At 48.1% G+C, this 20925-nt stretch overlaps 1 protein-coding gene across 4 annotated transcripts in view; it reads left to right on the forward strand.

Annotated features, from left to right (window-relative positions):
• The first annotated feature begins 210 nt into the window (after positions 1 to 210).
• PODXL (podocalyxin like) overlaps positions 211 to 20925 on the forward strand; it is a 45228-nt gene continuing 24513 nt past the window's right edge. For all 4 annotated transcript variants that reach the window (XM_069034311.1, XM_069034318.1, XM_069034325.1 and 1 more), the window contains exon 1: positions 211 to 309. In XM_069034311.1, the coding sequence (XP_068890412.1) occupies positions 261 to 309 (49 nt within the window). In that variant the 5' untranslated portion in view covers positions 211 to 260. The remainder of the gene's footprint in view (positions 310 to 20925) is intronic.

Genomic DNA, 20925 nt, shown 5'->3' on the forward strand with positions numbered 1-20925 from the left:
ATCCCCCTCTCCTCGCTCCCCGCTCCATCCCCATCCCATCCCCATCCCGCGGCGCTCTCTCCCCCCCGAGCCGGGGGCGGAGGCGGGGGCGGGCCGGGGCCGTTCTGCGCCTCCCCCGGCGGCGGGGGAAGGGGGGGCCCGTGGCCGGGGCCGGGGCCGGGGCCGAGGCCGGGGCCGGGGGAGGGAGGGAGGGCATCGCCCGCCCGCCCCGCCGGGACAGAGCGCCGGGAGCCGCGCCGGGACGGCCGCGCCGAGGCACCATGCGGGCTGCGGGGCTGCTGCCGCTGCTGCCGCTGCTGCTGCTGCTCGGTGAGTGCCGCCTCCCGCCGCTTTCCGTGCCTTCCTCCCCGCTTCAAGCATCCCTCGCCCTCTCGCCGCGCTCCGCTTTTCCCGTTGCTATTGGCGAGTTTGGCGGAAAAGGAGCTGCGGGCCGCCGGGCGCCCACCCGGCTCCTGCTTGCGGCTTATCGCGCCGCTTATCGGAACCCCGGGCGCATCCCGCGCTCCGCGGCAGCGCAACTTGGGGCGCGGGAGCCGCAGTGCTGCTTCGTTCTGCGGCGGGATGAGCCCGACCCTCCGGCACTTCCCTCCCGCATCCCTCTCCTAAAGCCCCCCGCTCGGGGCTTCGGGCTCTTGGGAGAGCGATGCGCGGAGCGCCGAGCCTCACACCCCGCTTTTGGGGTCCCATCGAGCAGGGGGGGAGCTTGGGTTCGGCGTGGTGGGGCTGTTCTTGCCGCGGTCCAGCGCGCCAGGTGCTGCACCCATGGAGCGTGAGCCAGAGATGGCGCGGGAGGAGAGGGGGGAAAACTGCTGGAGACAGCAATTCCCTGGTGGAAGTTGATGGTGGAGTTGGGAAAAGGTTAAACTGGAGGCTCTTAGGGAGGTGTCGTGCTGGGGAGGTTTGGGAGAGGAAACAGTGCCTGGGGTCCTGTGGTAGTGTTGGGGTTCAGGGGTGGTGGAGTGGGAGTTCTGGTTCTCTGGTGGGGTGTTTTGCTGGAGAAGTGGCCATAAACCACATGGAAAAGTAGCAGGGAAAGGAAATGCCCTGATTCTTTCCAGAGTGAATAAAGGGAGGGAGGAGTGGGGCATTTCTTCCGTGTAATCAGGGAAGGCGAGGGAGGTGCGAAATGAAAATAAAATAAAAAAAAATAAAATTAAAAAAAATTTAAAAATAGAATAAAATAAGAGAAGGTGAAATCCTGCTCCAACCCATGTGCCACAGAAGAGCCTCTGCAGAGCTGAATGTGCTTTTATTCAAGGTAACAAAAGCTGGGGGATGCTCCGGAGGTAAAAGCACAAGTGGAGGCAGGGCCCTGGGGATTTAACTCTGGGGTGAATTCCCAGAGGTCTGGTTGAAATCTCTGCCTGCTCCTTTTTCTTTCCTGTTCGTTTGGTGGTGAGCAGGTGTTAACCCCCATCTGTCCCTGATGCCAACATGGGCTTTAAAAGAGATTTCTCTTCCCGTTAAAACTCAGGAAGCCCTGAGCATCGTTAATATTGGCATAAAGTAGGAGCTGTTAATGCAATTTTTCTTGTGCTGGCCAGAATTTAGCTGAGTTTAGCTGACTTTGCCTGCTCAGAAGGTTTTGATCTGTTTTCCAAAATGAGGTGATAAATACACTGGGACTGGGACAAAACGGGCTGTTAGTTGGAGGATGGTGTTGGGAACCTGTTTCTGTAACACTCTGGAGTGATCCTGTTACATCTTTCTCAGAAATTAATTGATTAAATCCTTCCAAACAGTGTTTTCTGCTATTCGTTGCTGCTCTTAAGTTTTGAAATAAGCTCCTTAGAGACGCTTTTATGTTGCTCCCTGGGTATTGGCAGCAGGATTTTCTTTCTTAGGGGCCAAGATCGGCATCCCTATTTGCTGAGTGTTTGGGCTTGGAGTCCCAGCAGTGCTTAACCCCAAGACTGGCATCTGCTGTGATCATCTGAGTTACTCAAAGCCTAAAACTCACCTTTTCTTTTTTTCTTTTTTTTCCTCCTTAAATAAGAAGAAGTTGGGTTTGTCAGTGGAACTGTAAGATTTGGGGTATCTTAAGAAATAGTGATTGGGATGGAGCCTGCATGATTCGCTGTGTTTAAATTGGATGTGGAATGAGAGTTGGGGTTTCAGAGCTTGTTTTTGGACGGTGACAACCTCTGTGTGTGGGGCAAAGCAGAACCAGCCCAAGGTTGATGAAGTTTTTTGAAAGCAGCTCTCTGGGGTAGAGCAATTTCCCTAGAAATACTGACTTCCAGGCTTGTACATCCCAATCCCCTGATTCTGCAGATTCCCCTTTATATTTCTGCTTAAATCAGAGGAAAATCAGCCTCAGACAAGGTACAGCCAGTGTGTACAAAGAGAGATGCAGCAAATATGGCATTAGGCAAAAAACATCCTTAAAGTCCACCAGCCAGAGAGAGGCTCAGAGTTACCCACTACAGCATATTCACGGGATATTTTATTTTAATTTTATTTTATTTTATTTTAATTTAATTTAATTTAATTTTATTTTATTTTATTTTATTTTATTTTATTTTATTTTATTTTATTTTATTTTAATCTATTGTTTCTCTAAGTTGCATCTCGTATTCCCACAGGGGATCTGATAGCAAAATTGCATCAGGAAGAGACAAACAATACTTTTTATTCTCAGGGGATTCAAAAGAGCCACAGCTCAAACCTGTCCTGGGGGCAAAAAAGGACAGGAAGGGCTTTTACCAGAGATCAAGCACCCGGCTCAAGGCAAACCACGGATTGATGGGTTTGAAATCCTTGTTGCCAAAACATTGCTTTTCATTCCCAAAGCTGAATTCCCAGGGCACCTCCCTGGTACTGGGAGTTCTCTGGTACTGGGAGTTCGTGTTTGTCCGGGAGCTGTCAAAGATGTGCGTTTTAAAAAAATAAAATACTTTATCCACTGAATACTAATCCTGACACGGACAGGAGGAGGCAACTGGGGCCATGTCCCCAGGAGGAGGAAAAAAATGTTTAACCAGAGGGTTTTAGAATCACCATCAAAGCCGAGAGCCTCTTCTAATATATTTTGTCTCGGAGGAACTTTGATAAGATTTTTGCAACACTTTTGCCATGTTAGCAGTGCAATGCCTTCGCACAGACACAGTAACACTACCCCGGGGGCTGCTTGGGAGGCTTAATTAAAGAATTGTTTGTAAATCATTTGAAGATTCCTGGATGAAAGGAACTGGAACCATGCAATATACCGATTTAATTCCAGGGAGTTGCTCTAAAGGCTTGTGATGAGGGTGATCATTCATGCTGGTGTGACGGGAGACCAGCTGGAAATATCTGCCCTCAGCATTTCCAGGGAGGCTGGAGTTGCACTTTGGTTATTATTTTCCCTATAAACCATGCATTTTCTCTCCCCATCTGCACTTCTAAAAGGTCTAAAGCCACCAGCATGAGTTCTGGGGTACTTTTGGGGACTCAGGGAGGTCAGTTACAGACAGCAAGTGCAATTCCCCCCTGTTATCCTGGGGGTTTTATCCCTCTACAACAGCAGAGAGGAGCTGTGGGGTTTAGATGCCCTAAATTTTGCTCCTTTATCCATGATGCTGCTCTGGGTGGCCCCTTTTCCCTGTCCCCAAGGACCCACCACAACCCCCAGAGCCCCCTGAAGCTCTGCAGGGCCAGGGAAGATGGGGTGAGTGGGGTTTTATCCTTACAGGGTGATGCTCTGTGGAGGTGAGACACAGCTGTCACACCTGCCTGAGCTGCTCTGTGCTACGGGGGCTCAAACATCAAGCTCAGGTGCCTTCAGCAACTTCATCTCCACATGGTCCAGGTGGGATGAAGCCCATGGCAAACCCACCTGGGGATGTGCAGGAATTCCTCCCTCCCCGCTGCTGAGCTGGTGGGGAGTGACACTTAAAAAAATGTGCAGGTTGTGAACCTGAATATCCAGCTGGCTTCCAGTGTTGTTCCCAGCCTGACAGCACTCCTGCATGAGCAAGAACCACCCTCAGCTCTGCCCAGAGCGGAACAGCACGAGAGGGTTTGAACTCTGCAGGAATCTGGGTGGCCCGGTCGGGTCCATTCCCCATGTGCAGGCATGTGAAATCTCACCAGCCCTCTCCAGAGCTCTCACATGCTCCTGCCAACTTCCTGCTCGAGAGCCTGTTTACGTGCTCAGCTCCTTCCACAACTGGCCCATCTCCACCTAAGGATGTTGTTTCTGAATTCTTGCAATGCCTGCCCTTTCCTTCACAGAGAGATCCTGAGCAAACCTTGCTTTTTTTTTTCCACTCTCTAAGCGATGCACGCAGTCATCTGGCATTTGTTGTTCTGCAGCTACCTGTGCTCTGCCCATTGCAGCCCCCAGGGCTTTGCCAAATACTCCACGTTGCAGAGAGCAGTTCCTTTGGGCTTGGAAGTGCCAAAAAAATCCATCAAGTCCTTCTCTTGCAGTTTGTGAGACCACCCTGACTCTGCATGGGGGTCTTGCTGGTCCTTTGGGGATGTGCCACCCATCTTTCCCAAAAACCTCTCTGTCTGCCATTGGGGCTTAATAAAAAAAAAAAAATCCTTATTTTTTTTCCCTGAACTGCCTGTTGGGATGGTGTCCCACACCCCAGGGTGAGGGTTCTTCCTCCTGTGCTTCGTTATTTGGGAGGTTTGGGGACAGTTTCTCTGAGCTTTGTTGGGTTTTAACTGCTCTAATTATGTATTTGTTGGGCTGAAGCCTCGTGGTGTTTTGCTCTGGGGATCCTTGAGGAAAACAAAGATCCACTCAAAACAAGCAGGAGGGATGTGCTCTGCCCATATCACAGCTCCAGAGGTGCCAGAGCATTGGGGCTATCCAAAACCTGCTAATTTTTATGCTAAAAAGCCCGGTCTGGAAGGTAGACAGAGCTGGGGAGAATCAGATAATCTTCCTTGTTGCTGTACAAAAATCGTATAAGACTTTTTTTCAGCTATGAACTGAAGAGGTGAAATGCTGTTTAAAGGACTGGCTGTGGTGGAATTTCTCTGTATTTTTCTTGTCTTTGGTGGAGAGACTGTGCAGTGAGGGGTGAGGAGATTCTCTCAGGTGGGGCTGCTGCAGTACAAATAATATCGAGAAACGTTCAAAAATGTCGATGTGGTGCTTAGGGACACGGTTTAGTGGTGGACCTGGCATGTTAGCCATCAAATGATTCCATGATTCCATGATTCCATGGGCAGGGACATATTCCACCATCCCAGGTTGCTCCAAGCGCTGTCCAGCCTGGCTTTGGATACTTCCAGGGATCCAGGGGAAGCCACAGCTTCTCTGGGCACCCTGTGCCAGGCCTCACAGTAAACCTGAGGTTCCTTCAAGGGTTACTAAGCCTGTTTCAAACCTGCTGGCTTTGGATTGCAAAAAATGCTGGAAATAGTGATTATTTAGGGGAATCTTAGAAAATGGCAATAGTAACCTTACTGCTTTCAGGGAGTGCAGAGCTCTGTGGTGGCTTATTTGGGGTGACTTTTGGGGGTTACCTGCCCGTATCCACTGGATTTGAGCTGTTGTGTGTCTTAGAGCCAGCCTGTGGCACTGAACAGTGCTGAAATCCATTGGGAACCAGAAAATGCCAGGATACCCTAAAGAGAAAAAAAAAAACCTTCTCCTTCAAGAGGTGAAACGAAGCTGCTCCAAACTCCACAAGCAGCGATATCCTTCATTGCTCATCTGCCTGTCGGGTCCCAGGTCTTGCTGATGGAAGTTTCATCATCACCAGATGTGCCTGTTTAGCAAATCTTTGCACCCCTGCAGCTCTGCAGGTTGCAGGCACCTTTTCTGCCCCGTAAATAACGTGCGTCTCACGCCTCGCTTGGCCACAGGCCAGGCGCTCTCAGCAGACACCGGTGGCAGTTTGGTGACAAAGCATTGCAAGGACACAGGGAGAATTCAGACAACTTATTAAAGTCAGCTCAGTGTGAGTCTCAGTGCCCAGCAGAGAGCGGGAGGGGGAAGGAACGGGAGCGAACGTTTTTTTTTTTGGGCGATGGGAATTCCAGCACTGCTGGAACTTCTACTTTTAGATGTGCATCCACAGGGAACCAGCAGAGGGAACAGGCCAGGCTGAGATTTAGCTTTCAGCAGGACTTCATTTGTGAATAATGTCCAGGATTCTGTGTCCTGGGGTTGGGTAGCAGCAGGAAGGGAATGGGCTCTTCTTTGGACAAACTGAGACGACTGGACTTGAGGAGGAAGGGAAAGTTGGAAGTCACAGTGTGACTCTTCTGTGTTCTCCTCCCACTGAGGGACCCAGGGTAAGGCCATGCAGGTTCAGATATTTAACTAAGATACTTAAGGTTGAAGCTGAGTTATCCTTGAATCCAGCTGCATCTGAAGGCAATCCAGATGTGTCTTGGGATGAGTTGTCCACTAGAGATGCTTGTTTCCATAAATGCTCCCCAACATGGTCTGATGTCGCACCAAAAATATCCAGGATCTGCCCCCGGAAACATTTATGTTGTGTAACACTGTCTGTATGTGCTTAAAAACATTTTAAAAATTTAGTTTCGGGATTTGGAAGAACTTCTTGCTGGTGGGTCAGGAGTGCATCCTAAGGGCTGCAAAATGAAGAGGCAAATAAGAAGAACACGGTCCTTGGGCTTAAAAACCAAATCTGTGCTTGCTGTTACGTGCAGGGCAGATCCTTAGAAATAGGCAGAGATGGGATCTGCGTTAAAAGCTCCTCCAAAATTGAAAATGTAGTTTTTTTAATTTCAGAGTCAGTCCCATTTTAGATGTTGCTTTGAGGTCCAGTTCATATCCTTATCATCCTTCATAAAAATTGGATTAATCCAGTGGCTTTTTCTCTGTTTCACAGGCTCTGTGTGCAGGGAGCTTTGGTCTGAGGCTGCATGGCTGAAGAGGGTGGTGAAAGGGGGAAGGAAGGTCATTTTGCAGTGGAAGAATAAGGCCTCGGTTATTAATGGCAAAGGCTGAAATGTTCTCACTCAGCCTTAATTGATTTTGGCAAATTTAACTGGAGGAGGAGGAGGTAGAAATTGGCTTAGAAATTAAGCTCTGGTACTTAAATATATATCAGATCTATTGTAGAGAAATGAGGAGACTGCCTTGTTAGACATTTATTCTAAGTGGCTTCTGCTGGATACAGGCAAAGAGAAAAATACCCAATTTCTAACTTGGACAAAGGGGACTTGAAAGGCTCTTCAGAAAGGCTTGGAGAAACTCTGAAGGAGAAAGTCCTTCTTTGAAACCTAACAGCAAAGATCACTTTTTTTTTCCCCCTCCTCCCTGGAGTCCAAAGGCAGGAGGGCGAGATAAGACATTCCACCACGTAGGCAAATGGGGGAAAAAAAGGGAAAAGTTTAAATGATACTGCTGCAGGCTGTGGAAAGTGGAGAGCTCTCAGGGTGACTATTATGTGCTGCTTATCAAAATACTGTGAGCCCTGACTGTGAGAAAAAGCAGAGTATTTAAAGAGATGCTCTGTGCCAGCACGGATCTGGTTAGCAGTGATTTTACTGGAGTAACATCAAGTAACCAAGGTCCTTGAGATATATCTATATCCACATTAAATAAGCAGTAAAGTTGTCCTCACTGGACATTTCTAATTTATCAAGCAACAGAAGAGATGTTTAAAGCACAGGTAAGGGGAGAAAGTTTTCTGAGCTAGTTAATAAGGAGCAGCCTCGAAGCAGGATGTGATTGTTTAACTCCAAACCAGTATTCTCGCCATGCATTTTTTCAGCCACCTCTCTGCTGGCAACCTGGTTTGGTTTAGGAGCCTAAATGAATAAAAATAACAAATAAACAAACAAGAATTTGTTCCCGTGGGTTTTTCTTGGAGAAAGTAGCAGCACTCAGTAAAAGCATAAAACAGCCTCCCCCAGTTTTATTTTCTTCTTTGTTTGTTTTTGCTTCTAATATTGGTCTCATTTTTAGATGGATCAGCCCCCTGATCTGGTTTGACACAATGCTAAGAAGTGTTTGTTCTCTCCACTGCCTCATTCTAAGGGCACACAAATCACAGCAACGCCGTAAACACCCCAAAATCCTGTGTGATGACAAAAAGCTGTGATACCTGTGCTGTGATGAACAAGCAATTCTGGGGCTCCCAAAAATCCTGATCCAACTGAGAGACAACCACAAAAAAATATAAGCAAAATGGGACAGGGCATCCCATCAGCTGTGAAGCCAGAAAGCAAAATTCACAGCCTTGAGCCCAAATTTCAAGCGTGCAGGAGTTAATCTCCCCATCACCTCTACTTTCCCGAGCCTCAGGGTCATTCCCATGCCAAAAAGCCAAGGAGAGATGCTGATCTCTTTGACATAAAGAATAAATTTTCCTGCCCCGTGCAGCATGTGGAATACTGCCGAAAAAGAAAGTTTAGAGATTAATGCAACACCCTATTAGAGACAATTATTTTGTTTCCTTAAAATTTTCCCAGATGTCTAAAAAAAGCCCTCAAGGCTCTCAGCCCATGTGATTTTGTGGGCTTCTAAGACAGTTCCTGCCCATGAATGGCACCAATAAATCCCCATTAACCATATTTAAAAGGAGAATGATCTTTTTTTCTCATTAAAGCCTCGCAAAGGCTTCAAAACCTCATTTTATGGCAGGGTGCTTTGATTTAAATTGATGTGGCTTGAATTATGAATTTTAATCACAACTTAAAATACGGAAGGAGAAAGTCATAATTTGAATGATTTGATTTTAATCATGTTTTTCATTTACAATTCATTGCTGTATCTCTTAAGCAGGGCTGAATCTCCTCATTGTAAAGCTTGGAGATTTACAGCCCACTCTTGCCTTTCAACTGTGTTTTCTAACCGGGCTGGCACACTCTGAACATATTTGTTGAAGGAATTTTATAGCCTGAGACCTCTCTATTTTGATTTCTAATTTATGCATCTCTGGAGTCATCCTTGGTAATGATGAATAAAACTAATTTAGGGTTTATTGGTGGAAATCACTCTTTGCTTGTAGAGGAAATTTCTGTTAAATTGACAAATGCAAAAGAGCATTTAAAATTCCTCTAAGATACATCAAATAACCGAGGACCTGGGGACCTTATGCAATAAACTTTTCAACAAACTTTTGAGTTTAGTGCTAAGCAACTCACTGAGCAAATCTGGAGCATCAATCTGTGATGGAGTTAGTGACTGAAATGAATTGTTCTGTGTCTCTCGAGGGTTTCAAATAAACGGGAGCCGTTCTCTTAAAATTCACTTTTACTGTTGAAAATGGGAGAGGATACAATTTTATTTTTTGGCTGCCAGTTTCCAGTTGTTTTCGCAGCTTGGAATTAACTGTTGGTGGAGCAGCTGAATGTGTCTCTCCTTGACCTGCAGAGGGAATTTCAGTGGATAGCTGAGGTTTTTGCACGTAAATTTGACTGTCTGGCTATCCCATGCTGAATGTCTGGATACCCTGGACATCTGCCCATAGCGTGGGCAGAAAGCAATTAAAGAGAAGCAAAAATTAACAAGGCTTTCTTTAATTGACTACCCTGTTTTTGTCTCACATCCAAATCCAGCCCCACTTAGTGTTGGAAAATCCGAGTTCCCCAAGTGCCACGGGTGTCCTGGTTGGATTTAGTCTCACTGCAATGTATTTAATGGGTTTTTTGGTGCTAGATGATAAAATCTGGTCTCTCAAAAGTTAGGAAGAGATTTGGCCTTGATGGACTGTGGCCCATTCCCCTCATCCAGCCTTGCTGATCCAACGTGAGAGCATTTTCTCCAGCAAGCTTGACAAATGAAACTTCTCTGTTTAAGGCAACAGTCACAGAGGGGAGAAAAAGAAGGAAAATAAAATAATCCTGTGGTGATTGTGGTTGCCACTCCTGCTGTCACTGCTTTGCACGAAGCCATTCCAGAGGAAGGGATGCACCTGCTTCTGCTGCAACACATCAGCTTAGGCTGATAAAGGTCTCTGATAAGCTGCATTTTGACCCAGTTCAAGGTGTAGTATGCACTAACAGACCCTGGGCAGGTCCCTGCAGCTCTCACTCTGCATTTCCTTAGCCCAAATCTCTCTCAGGCTCTTGGGAGGAGCAGCATCCCATGATGCCCATGCTCCTGAGAAGCTCTTCCATGGAGAGTGGCTCCTAAAATCTGGACAATAATTCACCATCTCACCCCAAACATTATTTTGTGGGGAGTTTTCCAGCCAGGAGAAGGTTGATAGTGGATGGGGTGGTGTTAAGCAACTCCTAATGAGGACAAGGGTGGACAACACAACCCCCACTGTCAGCTGCCAAATGAAGGACAAAGCCTGTCACCCATCACTGTCCATGCTCTCCATTCCAGGTTTCTCCAAATCATGGCTTCAGTTGCTGGGGGTGATTAAGGGTAGCCAGTTTGGGGGGAAAAAAGTGCTTTTTTTGGCAAAGGAAGTGGCACAAGAATGGCGGAGTGGGGGAGAGGGTGGTGAAAAGTGGACAAGTGAGGTTGGGTTGGTGGCAAGAGAGGTAGGGGATGTCATGATCAGCGTGTGCATTTATGAATGCCCTTTACAGAGGGTTAGAGAGGGAAACACAGGAGTCCAAACTGATGAGCTGAAAAAGGAAGAAGATGCTTTTCTTCTTTAAAAAATCCACCTGTTTGTGTGCTCCTATTATGCATCTGGTCACAGGTAGCTGACAGCTGCACTGGGTAAAATTTTTGGGGTTTAAAGGAGTTTGGGTGTCACAGGAAGACCCCAAGGGAGCAGTGCTCTTCCTCCCTGATCATATCAGAAATGAAAATTCCAGCATCTTGTCACCATCCCTGATGGAAGCAAAGTGACCTCTCCTGCCAGCAGCTCCTGCTCCTGCAGGAGCCTCTGCACTAAATCCCTGGCCAGTGCAGAAGATTCCAGCATTGCAGGACATGCCATGGACAGTTGGCTGGGCCTTGGGGGGGGTACAGAGCCCCAGCACGATGGTTACTGGTGAGAAATTCATGGGGGTACTGTGTAAAGCAGGTTATTTTGGACCAGACTCAAAGCCAAGCTCTGGAGTGGTCCCACTGCATACAACTCTCCATGCTGTGCGCTCACAGAGGAAAATCCCACTGCCAATCCTTATAAAATAGTGCAAGGAGGGAAAAAAAAAACCAAGGAAGTCAGGAAATCACCAAAAGAAGCTGCGTGTGCCTTGGGGGTTTGGGTGGGGGGACAGCCACGCCGAAGGAATGCCGGCTGTTTCGGGCCGTGTTTGTGTTTGAGCTGCAGGAGGAGGAGGAGGAGGGTTGCAGCTCCACACTTTGTCTGCTGTGAGAGCCTTTTGCATGTCTGGTAGGATGGCTCCAATCTGATTAGAAAGGGTCTTGATTAGGAGGGGTCCTGATTAGGAGGGGGCTCGCTGTGGGGGCAGCAGCAACGATGGAGGTAAAGCTGCTTTCCCTGGGAGCAGCGGCCGGGGGATGCCCTGAGCCCAGCTGGCCTTTTGGGGAGGGTTCCCTTCTAATCCAGCTCAGAAGCAGTTTTGGGGCAGGGGTTTAGCTCTGTCTTGGCTGGTCAGATTGGTACCCTGAGGTGCTGGAAGAGGAGTGTTGATAAAGTGGATGGGAGAGGAGGAGCGGCACAAGGAGTGCTCTGTGGGGGAATTGCCTTTGAAGCTGGCTTTTGGAGAGCGCTTTTGGGATTGCACTTTATTTGTTTATTTATTTATTTGTTCCCATCCTGAAGGCTGCCACACCTCACAGTGAGGGGAAGGGTAAGAAAAGTGCAGTCCATGAGCTGTTCCTGCAAGGATTTCCACTCGGTCTGAGCGGAGACATTCACCCCACAGAGGGACAGCAGAGAGAATGGGCAGTAAGATTTTGTCTCTGCCCAAATCTGACAAGACCAGATGCTCACAGCCTATGTCTGAAATAATTAGAAGCATTCCCGCCACAGGAATTTCTTTCTTAGAGGGATTTTTTAGAAAGGAAATAGAGGGATTATTGAAGGAAATATTTCTTTGAATTTATTTCTCATGCTCTCAGATCTCTCAGCCGTTGTTTTAAGCACCAAGACTGCTCTTTGCTGAGAGGGACAGTTGTGCCTCTGGGCAGGTTTCCCATTTTTCTCCCCACAAAAGGCTAGAAATGGCTTGTTACAGGAACCTGGTGCCACCTGCACCTCTCAGGACTCCCCAAAGCCAAAGAGTTGCAAATTTTCCCAGCCTGTTCAACCTATGGCTATCATCATGAAACTGCCAAGACTGGGGAAAGGCATAGCCCTCTGATTGATAATCTAGATTAGGAATAATTAATTTGTTTTGTAGTAATAAGGATCAGCTTTTGAATCTGCTTGGATTTGGATTTGAGCTGTCTTCCCAGGGGTGAGGGTCTAACATCCAAATGTCCTGGTACTTTAACTCATCTCCATCACAGGTTTGTGCTGCCCTCCTGATCCACATCTTGCTTTCTTCCAACACTGTCCTTCTCCTGTTTGGGAGAGCTGATTCCAATCCTGCAGCAGCACAGGACCTGGCCATCTGCTGCATCATCCACAGTCCCAAAATGCAGTGCCTGGATTCCAGCATGTGTCCTACTTATTTGGCAGCTCTGCTGTGCACAAACTTACTGGGCAAAGGACCTGGTGCTGTTGGTTTGCATCACTTGAGCATTTCAGCCTCTCATCAGTGACACTGTTGCCCACGTTGAGAAGTCTGAGTACTGCAAGGGACTGGTGGTGGACAAGGAGAGCAATTCAAGGCCAGGTTGAATGGGGCTCTGGTCTAGTGGGAGGTGTCCCTGCCCATGGCAGGAGGGCTGGAAAGAGATGATCTTCAAGGTCCCTTCCAACCCAAACCATTCTGTGATTCTGTGATGATTCTGTGCTGGCTACCAGGGGCAGGAGCATGCCTGCACCACAGAGTAGTGTCTGCAGTACATAGGCTTGCAAGTTATTAATTATTTAAAGCAATCAGCTGCTAAGAATTTAAAGCAAACAACAATCAATTACAGAGAATTATCAATAAGAATTGCTAGAAGTCATCTTTTGCTTTTGATGGCTCAGCTCTTTCTTGCCTCCATGGTCAGCTTGGGGCTTGATTTCTGAGTGGTGTCCAGCAGCATTTTGTGCAATTACAATTTCCAGAGACATCAGGATGAGATGGGGCTCAGGGCAACAAGAGGGTATTTTTGCACAGCTGATTGTGCTTCTCCAAATGCACATTTGAAATCTGGGGGGCGATTTTTCAGCTGTCTCTTCTGCCTTGCTGTAATCAGGGATGCTGTTTTCAGGTAGTTTTGGCAGCAAAGCCATGCTTTGATTTGGCCAGGGATCACTTGCAGACATGCCAGGAATGTTGATGTAGCTGCAGCCTTCACCAGTGTCGGGGCTCCATCTGCACTGCCCAGCTCCAGGATTACAACCAGCAGCACCCACTGAATCCCAGTTCAGTGCCCCACTCTCTCCTCTGCTCTGCCGATGGATTTCTGTGGGTTCCATATGTCCCCACCCTCTCCTCCCATCTCCAACCCCACCATGACTCCAGCTCAGTTTCCTGAAGGAAGTGTCCAAGCTGACATGTCAGAGTTTCCCTGCTGAGCCCAAAGCGGGACCTGGTGTCTGACATCCCAGGAGCAGAGGAATTGGGATATTATCAGCAAGCCCAGCCCCACAGCTCCCTCCCGTACCCAAAGCTGCCACTCACCTCTGTGGATCCCCTCCAAGCTGGGAACTCAACCTGGTGTTTACAGACGTGATGGCCTCTCTTAGGAGAGAGAGGAGGATGATAAACAACAGGGAGGGGATGCAGCTCCTTCTTCCTTCCTGCTTCCTTTGCTCCCTTCCCTTGCCCTGCTGTGGCCTTCCCTGCCACACAACCTCCAGGCACTGCCCTGGAGAGAAGGGTTTTGATGGCAGGGAGATGTTTTGGTGACAGAGAGACACTTTGGTGGCAGGGAGACGTCAGCAAAGCCCTGAGCTCACAAGGTGACAGGGCCTGTTCAGACCATCCTGGGTGCAGTTGCTGTAAGCTTTGCTTTCCTCTAGATACTGTTTAGGATTTTCCTCCCTGACCAGTGACTCTGTTCATGCTCAAACTCACTACCTGTCCAGGCAGTTTTTGGGGAGCAGAGTTACCATTGTTGTGTGCTGTATTATTTTCATATATTACTTTTTTTTTTTGCTGGGGTTTCTCAGCACACAACCACGCCGTTGAAACCTACTGAGTGCGAAGCGTTGCAGCCCCAACCCGGTGACATCCCACAACTTCCCATGCTCTTCTGCTCAGCTGTAACCACACAGGAATCTCACTCCTTGCTGGGCTGCTGGGTGGACAACATTGTTCCCCTATTGAGTCATTAACAATGAGGTCATTGGGCTGGAAAGACAATGTCATTCAGCAGCCAAGAACCCAGCTGGCTGATCCCCGTTGTGTCTCATCTCCTATGACAAAGCCACTTTTAATTGACTAATTAAAGCTTTTGCAGGCTCCATCTTGGAAGGGATGACCAAAATACGCATTGTTCTTTGTCAGCATTAAGTCAGGCCAGTTGGCTGATTAAGAAGCAAGACCTTTCTTCCTTCTCCACTTTGCTAGTTGCTATGAAGGCCTAAATTCCTGGTCCTGGCAATGGGAAAACCTCCTCAGAGGATTCCTCAGAGATATCCCACCATGTGTGTCAGACCTGCTTGAATGAGGACCCGTGGACCTCAAGAGAACTCACCCAAAGCCCACTCAAGCCACTTGGGGATGGCCTCTCTGCATTACCATCAAAGATTTGTTGGACACTTGATATTTTGGGTTCCCAGCTCCTACAGGAATTTGATATTGCACCCAAACCAATGGCACTGGGGTGCTTTCCATACCCTGTAGACCTTACAAGGACAATTTGGTCCACTGGCTGTGGGCCAAGGGCATTTTTCTTTCCATTTCTGGGCCATCTTTCCCTTTAGGCACTTTTTGGGTGGCACAGTATAGGCAGAAAGCAGGGGAAGTCCAAGCACTGGCAAGAGATGTGCCCACAGTAAATCCCTGCTTGCCTCAGCTGAGTGCTCCCTCACTGCCAGGACCCTCACCACTCTCTGAATGAAGACGTTTTGAGCCCTGAGACCAGTGGGCACTTGACATTTTTTGCTCTCATTGCCACTCTGAGGAATATCATCCTGAAAACAGTGAATAAATGTGCCCTGAGTGACTCTGCAAGACAAACGCTGTTCAGTGCAGCTACGGTGCCATTTCCATTAAACCCTCAGGGCTTTTTCTGCCTGCAGTGTGATTGTCTCAAATCAGATTTATCTCCTCTTTGCTGCCCAGGCCCAGCTGAGCAGGAACGCTGGGTGTGTGTTTACCAGGGCCGGTGTCCCAGCCCTAAAGCACAGCAGCCGCTTCTTTTGAAGAACACACAAAGCAAGGAAGAGGAGCAATTGTTTGGGAGGAAGTTGAACCATAATGTGATAGACTCCCATGGGATTTACTATTAGTAATTATTTGTATTGCTCTGGCACCTGACCAAGGTTGGGGCCCCGGTTAGAAAGGTGCTGGATTAGCCTGTAAATGAAGACATCTCCTCTATACAAAATCTGTCCACTCTTGCAGGTAGAGATGGGGAAACTGGGGCAGGGAGAGGTTGACAAGTGTAACGAGGGTTGTTTTGGAGAGTTGTGGCTGAGCAAGGAGGTGAGGCAGCATATAGTGCTTACAGGAGCATCCTTCCTCTCTGGGGGTAAATCCTGGACCATGGAATTGCAGAATGGTTTGGGTGGGAAGGGACTTTAAAGACCATCTCATTCCGCCCCCCTGCCCTGGACAGGGATACCTTCCTCTGGACCAGGTTGCTGAAATCCCATCCAACCTGGCATTGGACACTTCCTCTACTTGTGCTGCTTCCAGTTCCACGTAAGAGGCCACTCGGTTACAAATATGCTGTGCTGGAGATTCCTGCACTGAGACAGCACTGGAAGAGGTAATTTCTCACTGTTTGTGCCTTTAATAAATGATTTCTGTGACCATGTGTATTATTTTAAGGAGGGTCAGAGCAGGAGCTGTCGAAGAACACAAGTTCGTCAAATGGAAACTGAGTCCCAGTGCTCCTGAAAAACAAAATCAATCAAACAAACAAACAAACAACAAAACAAAAAGCTAAAATGGATTTTTTTTTTCAGTAAAACTGGCTGTTTCAGGAGAGTTAAGTAATGAGGCAATTACAAAATTACCAACAATAGAATCTGATCAGATTACACAGGCCTGTAAAGCCAGATCGTCACTGGAGCCATTTGGTGGGAAAGAAACTCAGTGCCAGACAGTCTTTAAATAGTATTGAATAGGAGGGAGGGTTGGCTGTGTCCTTCCCTTCCGAGGCTCTCCCCACCTAAAGAATAGCACCGAGCCTCCTGCCAAGTCCAGCGTGTCCAGTTCATGCCCGAAGGCTCCACTCGCAGGCCCAGCTATATAAATATATGTAGGTGCTCATGCATGCACGTGTGTATATATAGAGCTCCCAGTTATCCGGGAAGACCCCACCCTGAGGGAGGTGAGGGTGTGGAACTGGAGAAAAAATAAAAATGGTGGGACCCAAAATAGCACCAACACACAAAGGATTCCAAGGAAATGTGGAGCTCTCCTCACGGCATTGACAGGAAACCTCCGGGCTGCTGGCTCGGTAACCCTGGCTAGCCAAGGTCATGGGGGACTGATCACAGAGGAGGGATGGATCCTCACATCCATCTTCTGCAAAAATCATGGCATGAGGGGTGTGAGGGGGAAGCTTTTATGTCAGTGAAGATTTGCAGGTATCCCAGATGTGCCTGCAGAGGAATCTCTCTCCAGAACAGCACTGAACAGTGAATATTTAACCAGGAATCACCCAAAGTTTTACTTAGAGAGGCTGGGATGCCTGAGGAAGTCACCAGTGCCTCTTGGCTTCTATGTCACTTGGCATCACTTGTGTGTTTCACATCACCTTAGAGTGTCAATGGACCAAAGATCACAGAATCACAGAATATCTCCAGCTGGAACGACCCACAAAAGGATTATCCAGTTCAAGACATTTCAGCTCCTCCTCTTTGGGTCCATCCTGACCTGGTGGTGGGTGGTGTGTGAGATGGGCTGGGGGACACAGTGTGACTCATGATCCCCAAAAAGTTTAAAAGTAAATTTTCTGGCTAGAGGGCGTAAATTTGGGCTGATTTGTGACTCATCAGAAGTGCTGGGAGCACAAAGGAGGGTGAGGCTCTGGGCCTTATCGTGTCCCCACCATCTCTTTTCCGCTGGTGCGTTCTGTCCTCGGGATAGGCAAGCAATGTTTGAGTCCTGCCCTGAGCATGGCCCCAGGAGACTGGCAACCTCTGCACGACAACCGTGGTGACAGGAGCAGGCAGAGGCTGTTGCGTGAGGGCGATTCCTGCTGTAAATCTTTCGGGGAGGTGGAGAGGAAAGGGAGGTACAAGAAGCAGGGGACAACGAGTTGCAGTGCCACAGCAGCACTGTGTGCCAGCACAAACTGACTCCCCGCTCACCCATCTCCATTTTTTCCCCTAGTACCAGAGCAGCCTGTTACCAGGCTGAGGTCTCCTTATTCTTTTGGGTTTAGGGTCTCTCCTCTTGTTTTCTGCCCCTTAGGGCTGTGGCTTGGACCTCCTGCATGCTGGGCCTGCAGCTTCAGCCTCCAGCTGGGGATGGCATCCTTGGTTTTGGTGGCACAAGTTTGGGCATTAGAACTCTAATGCTAATACCAGCTTTAATGCCTCTCCATGGCCTGGCTTTGTCAGGCTGTGAGGTCCCAGAGAAGCCAGTAGTCCCTCTTTGGGTTTGGGGTTGATCCTTTTTCTTTAGGAAGAGCGCCCACCACAAGAGAGGGAATATTTCCTCCCTTCCTCTTCCTCACTGCAAAAATTAGAGTGACACTCCCAAGAAGTGAGGAGAGATTCAGCTGCACAAGTTACCCACAGGAGTTCTGCTCCACGAGAGCCTGTGGCCCTCATTGCCCATGGATAAAGTCTAGACAGGTCTCTGATGCACAGCACCCAACTTGAGTGACATTGGATGTGACGACTCTTCCCCAGTGCCGGCCAGCTGGCAGAGGTTCAGCTGGCAGGACGAGTAGCTCAGGGCCAGCTCCATCCCTGCCTTGCTCAGCATGAACCCAAATATGGACCCAGCCAGCTGGAGAGGAGAGCAAGGCGAGGAATTTCATCCCCCATGCCACCTGACAAGTTGTAGGGTGCTCTCTCCACTGCCTTCTTGTGATCCTGCCTTTCTCTGTGGCAAAAACTGAGAAAAACTGAGTTCCAGGGAGATCTGATTGTGGCCTTTTTGTAGTTAAGGGGGCTTATAAGAAAGATAAGTGAACAAACTTATTAACAGAGTCCGTTGCAGTAGGATGTGGAATGATGGTTTTAAATTTAGATTAGATACAAGGAAGAGATTTTTGATAAGGAGTGCTGAGATGCTGGCACAGCTCTTCCAGTGAAGCTGTGGATGCCCCAGCACTGGAAATGTTCAAGAGCAAGCTGGACCGGGCTCTGAGCAACCAGATCTAGTTGAAAATGTCCCTGCTCATTGCAGTAGGGTTGGACAAGATTTTAAACATCTGTTTCAACCCAAAATAATCTATGATTCTATGATGTGACATCAAATCTGACATCAATCAGAGCTTTCCATTCCCAAGAATTAGGGCAACCTCAGCTGGGGAGGAAGTTGTGCCCCATCCCTAATGTTTGGTCAATGCAACATTTAGGAGCTTGTTTTTGTGGGGACCATCACCAGATTTCTCCTGAATTATATTTCTTAAACTGCATCAGCTCCCCATCATCAGCTTTGAGAGCTGAGGAGACTTTGATTTGATTTAACCTACTTCATTTGGGCTAAATTAAATAGAGACTGATTTAAAGCTGAACAAGAGTGGCCACCTGGTGGGTTGTGTGCACTTTGACTAATCCACTCTGAAATCATACCTCCTTTTAATTTTAGATTAATTTTTTCTGAGTACCCCTGTGTAGACAAGCCATCAGGCTGAATAAAGATCAGTTCCTGTCTCGTGGGCTCACATCCTCACTCCTTCCCAAGCTGTCTGGAGTGAAGTCCTCCAGGAAGAGCCAGCAAGGGATGATTCATCTTTCAGGGGTGAAAAGCAGGGGGAGGAACTTTTTCTCTGTCTTAATGAATAAATCTGTGTCCTCAGACACCCTCGTTGGTGAGTGGCAGGGCTGGAGAAAGGAGGTCAGGTCCCCAGGAGGGGCTGCTGCCATGTGACAGTTCAGCCCTCAAGAGCAAAGCTGATGCTTTGGCCAAGCAGCTCCTTGTGTTGGCTTCTCCAAAGGTCTCCTTCCCACCACCTTGCAGGCAGCTCCATAGCTCCTTAGTGCTGGAATCAGCTTATGGCCCAGCCCTCAACCCCGGGGAGAGGTGGTGAAGTTCCTCCAACCCTTCTTCCACCCTGGAGAGAGGTGGTGAAGCTGGGTGGGATCCTCATGTGGCCAAGGTGGAACCCTCAATCTGGCAGCGCCAGTCTTTAGGTCCTTCCCACGGACCTGAGATTCCTCTCCAAATTCAGACAGATCTAGACTTTGGATGTATTTGCCTTTTCTTTTTAAAAAAAAAGGCTTTTTTAGCACTTGTTCAAAGACAAAAGCCTGAAAGACCATCTTAAAGACTTACAACACTGAAGAAAAACCCCAGATATTCAGTGTGCAACAAAGTTCCTTGTTCTTATGGTTTTCCTGTGGTTTTCAATGTTGTGTTGATTCATCGCCACTGTTTTGGGGCAGAAGCACCTGGGTTTTACCTTGATCCAGAGAGACTTTTCTGGTCCATCACTCAGTGTAAACCTTGAGTTTCTTCCAAAGTCCTGTGTGACTTTTGCAGAAATAGAGGGGTGTCAGGGCTAAATGTACCAGACACCGTGTCCGTCAGCCGATGGGTGATTGATGCTCGCTTGATACAGGCCACAAATCGTCCTTCAAAGCAGCAAGGTCATCATGGGATAGCTCCACTCCAATGATATAAAGGATTCAGGAGCAGGACAGGAGCATGGCCACGCTCTGTGTTGTGGAGGGCCTGGTCAGGCTGGGACATGAGGCTTTTTTGGCTCATGCTCCTCACGTTTCTGCTCCAGCAGCTCCGGTGCCATTTCCTCCATGACAAGGTGTTTCTGGCTGCAGAGACCCCGGCTCATTCTGCAGCCCAGGGAAGGGTGCAGGGCTGCACTCAGGTCCTTTTAAAAATACCATCAGCTGCTGATGGAAGAGGATATTTCCAGGTTGAGTCGTGAAAAATGCCTGTGGGTTGCGTGGATAGAGGTGAGCATGTGTGTTTGTGTTTGTTTGCCTCCTTGACAACCTCCTGTGAAGGATTTCAGAGATTTCATTTTCCACAGTGGTCTTCCTGTCTCCTTCTGGTGTTTTTTTCATCTTTCCCTTCACTTACTTCTTGGATAGCCACAGATTTTCCATGAGAAGAATTGTGGAGACACAATCCTAAATAGGATGTCCTATGTTTATCCATAAGAGAGGCTGGACTTCCCGCTGCTGGCATTCCTCACCTCTGGCTGGAACTGGCCATGGGATGCAGAACTGCCTGGGATGGTCCAGTTGGGTCCATTTGAGTGAAAAATGCACCTGATCACAAATTTCTGGCAAACCCCAGACTCTGAGGAGAAATTCAGGAGTGGTCCAATCGTGGCATGGAGAGCAATTCAACGACAAAGCTTCTGAGAAGGTGAGAGTGAAGAACACTGAGATACTCCTGCTCCCTCAAATCCACTGTCTGGTTATTAATTAGTGAAGCAAATGAACCCATTTCTGCCTCCCCAAATGTGGTGTTTAGAGGGATCAAGGGAGGGAGGAGGAGACCAGTCAGGGCTGCAGGGAAAGAGGAGTGTGGGGAGGTGTGCCTTGGGATGATTATTTTTAATATTTGTCGTACTTCCAAATGAAACAGCAGATGAGCTGAGCTGGCTCAAATACTTGCAGAAAGAGCTGATGGGGAATTTGTTAATGAAGCAGCTTTCTCATCAGAAAATGCCAGTTCATCAAAACCTGGGTTCTGGGGACATGTGTTGCA

The sequence above is a fragment of the Aphelocoma coerulescens genome, chromosome 1A (genome assembly GCF_041296385.1).
Source record: "Aphelocoma coerulescens isolate FSJ_1873_10779 chromosome 1A, UR_Acoe_1.0, whole genome shotgun sequence".
Lineage (NCBI taxonomy): Eukaryota > Metazoa > Chordata > Aves > Passeriformes > Corvidae > Aphelocoma > Aphelocoma coerulescens.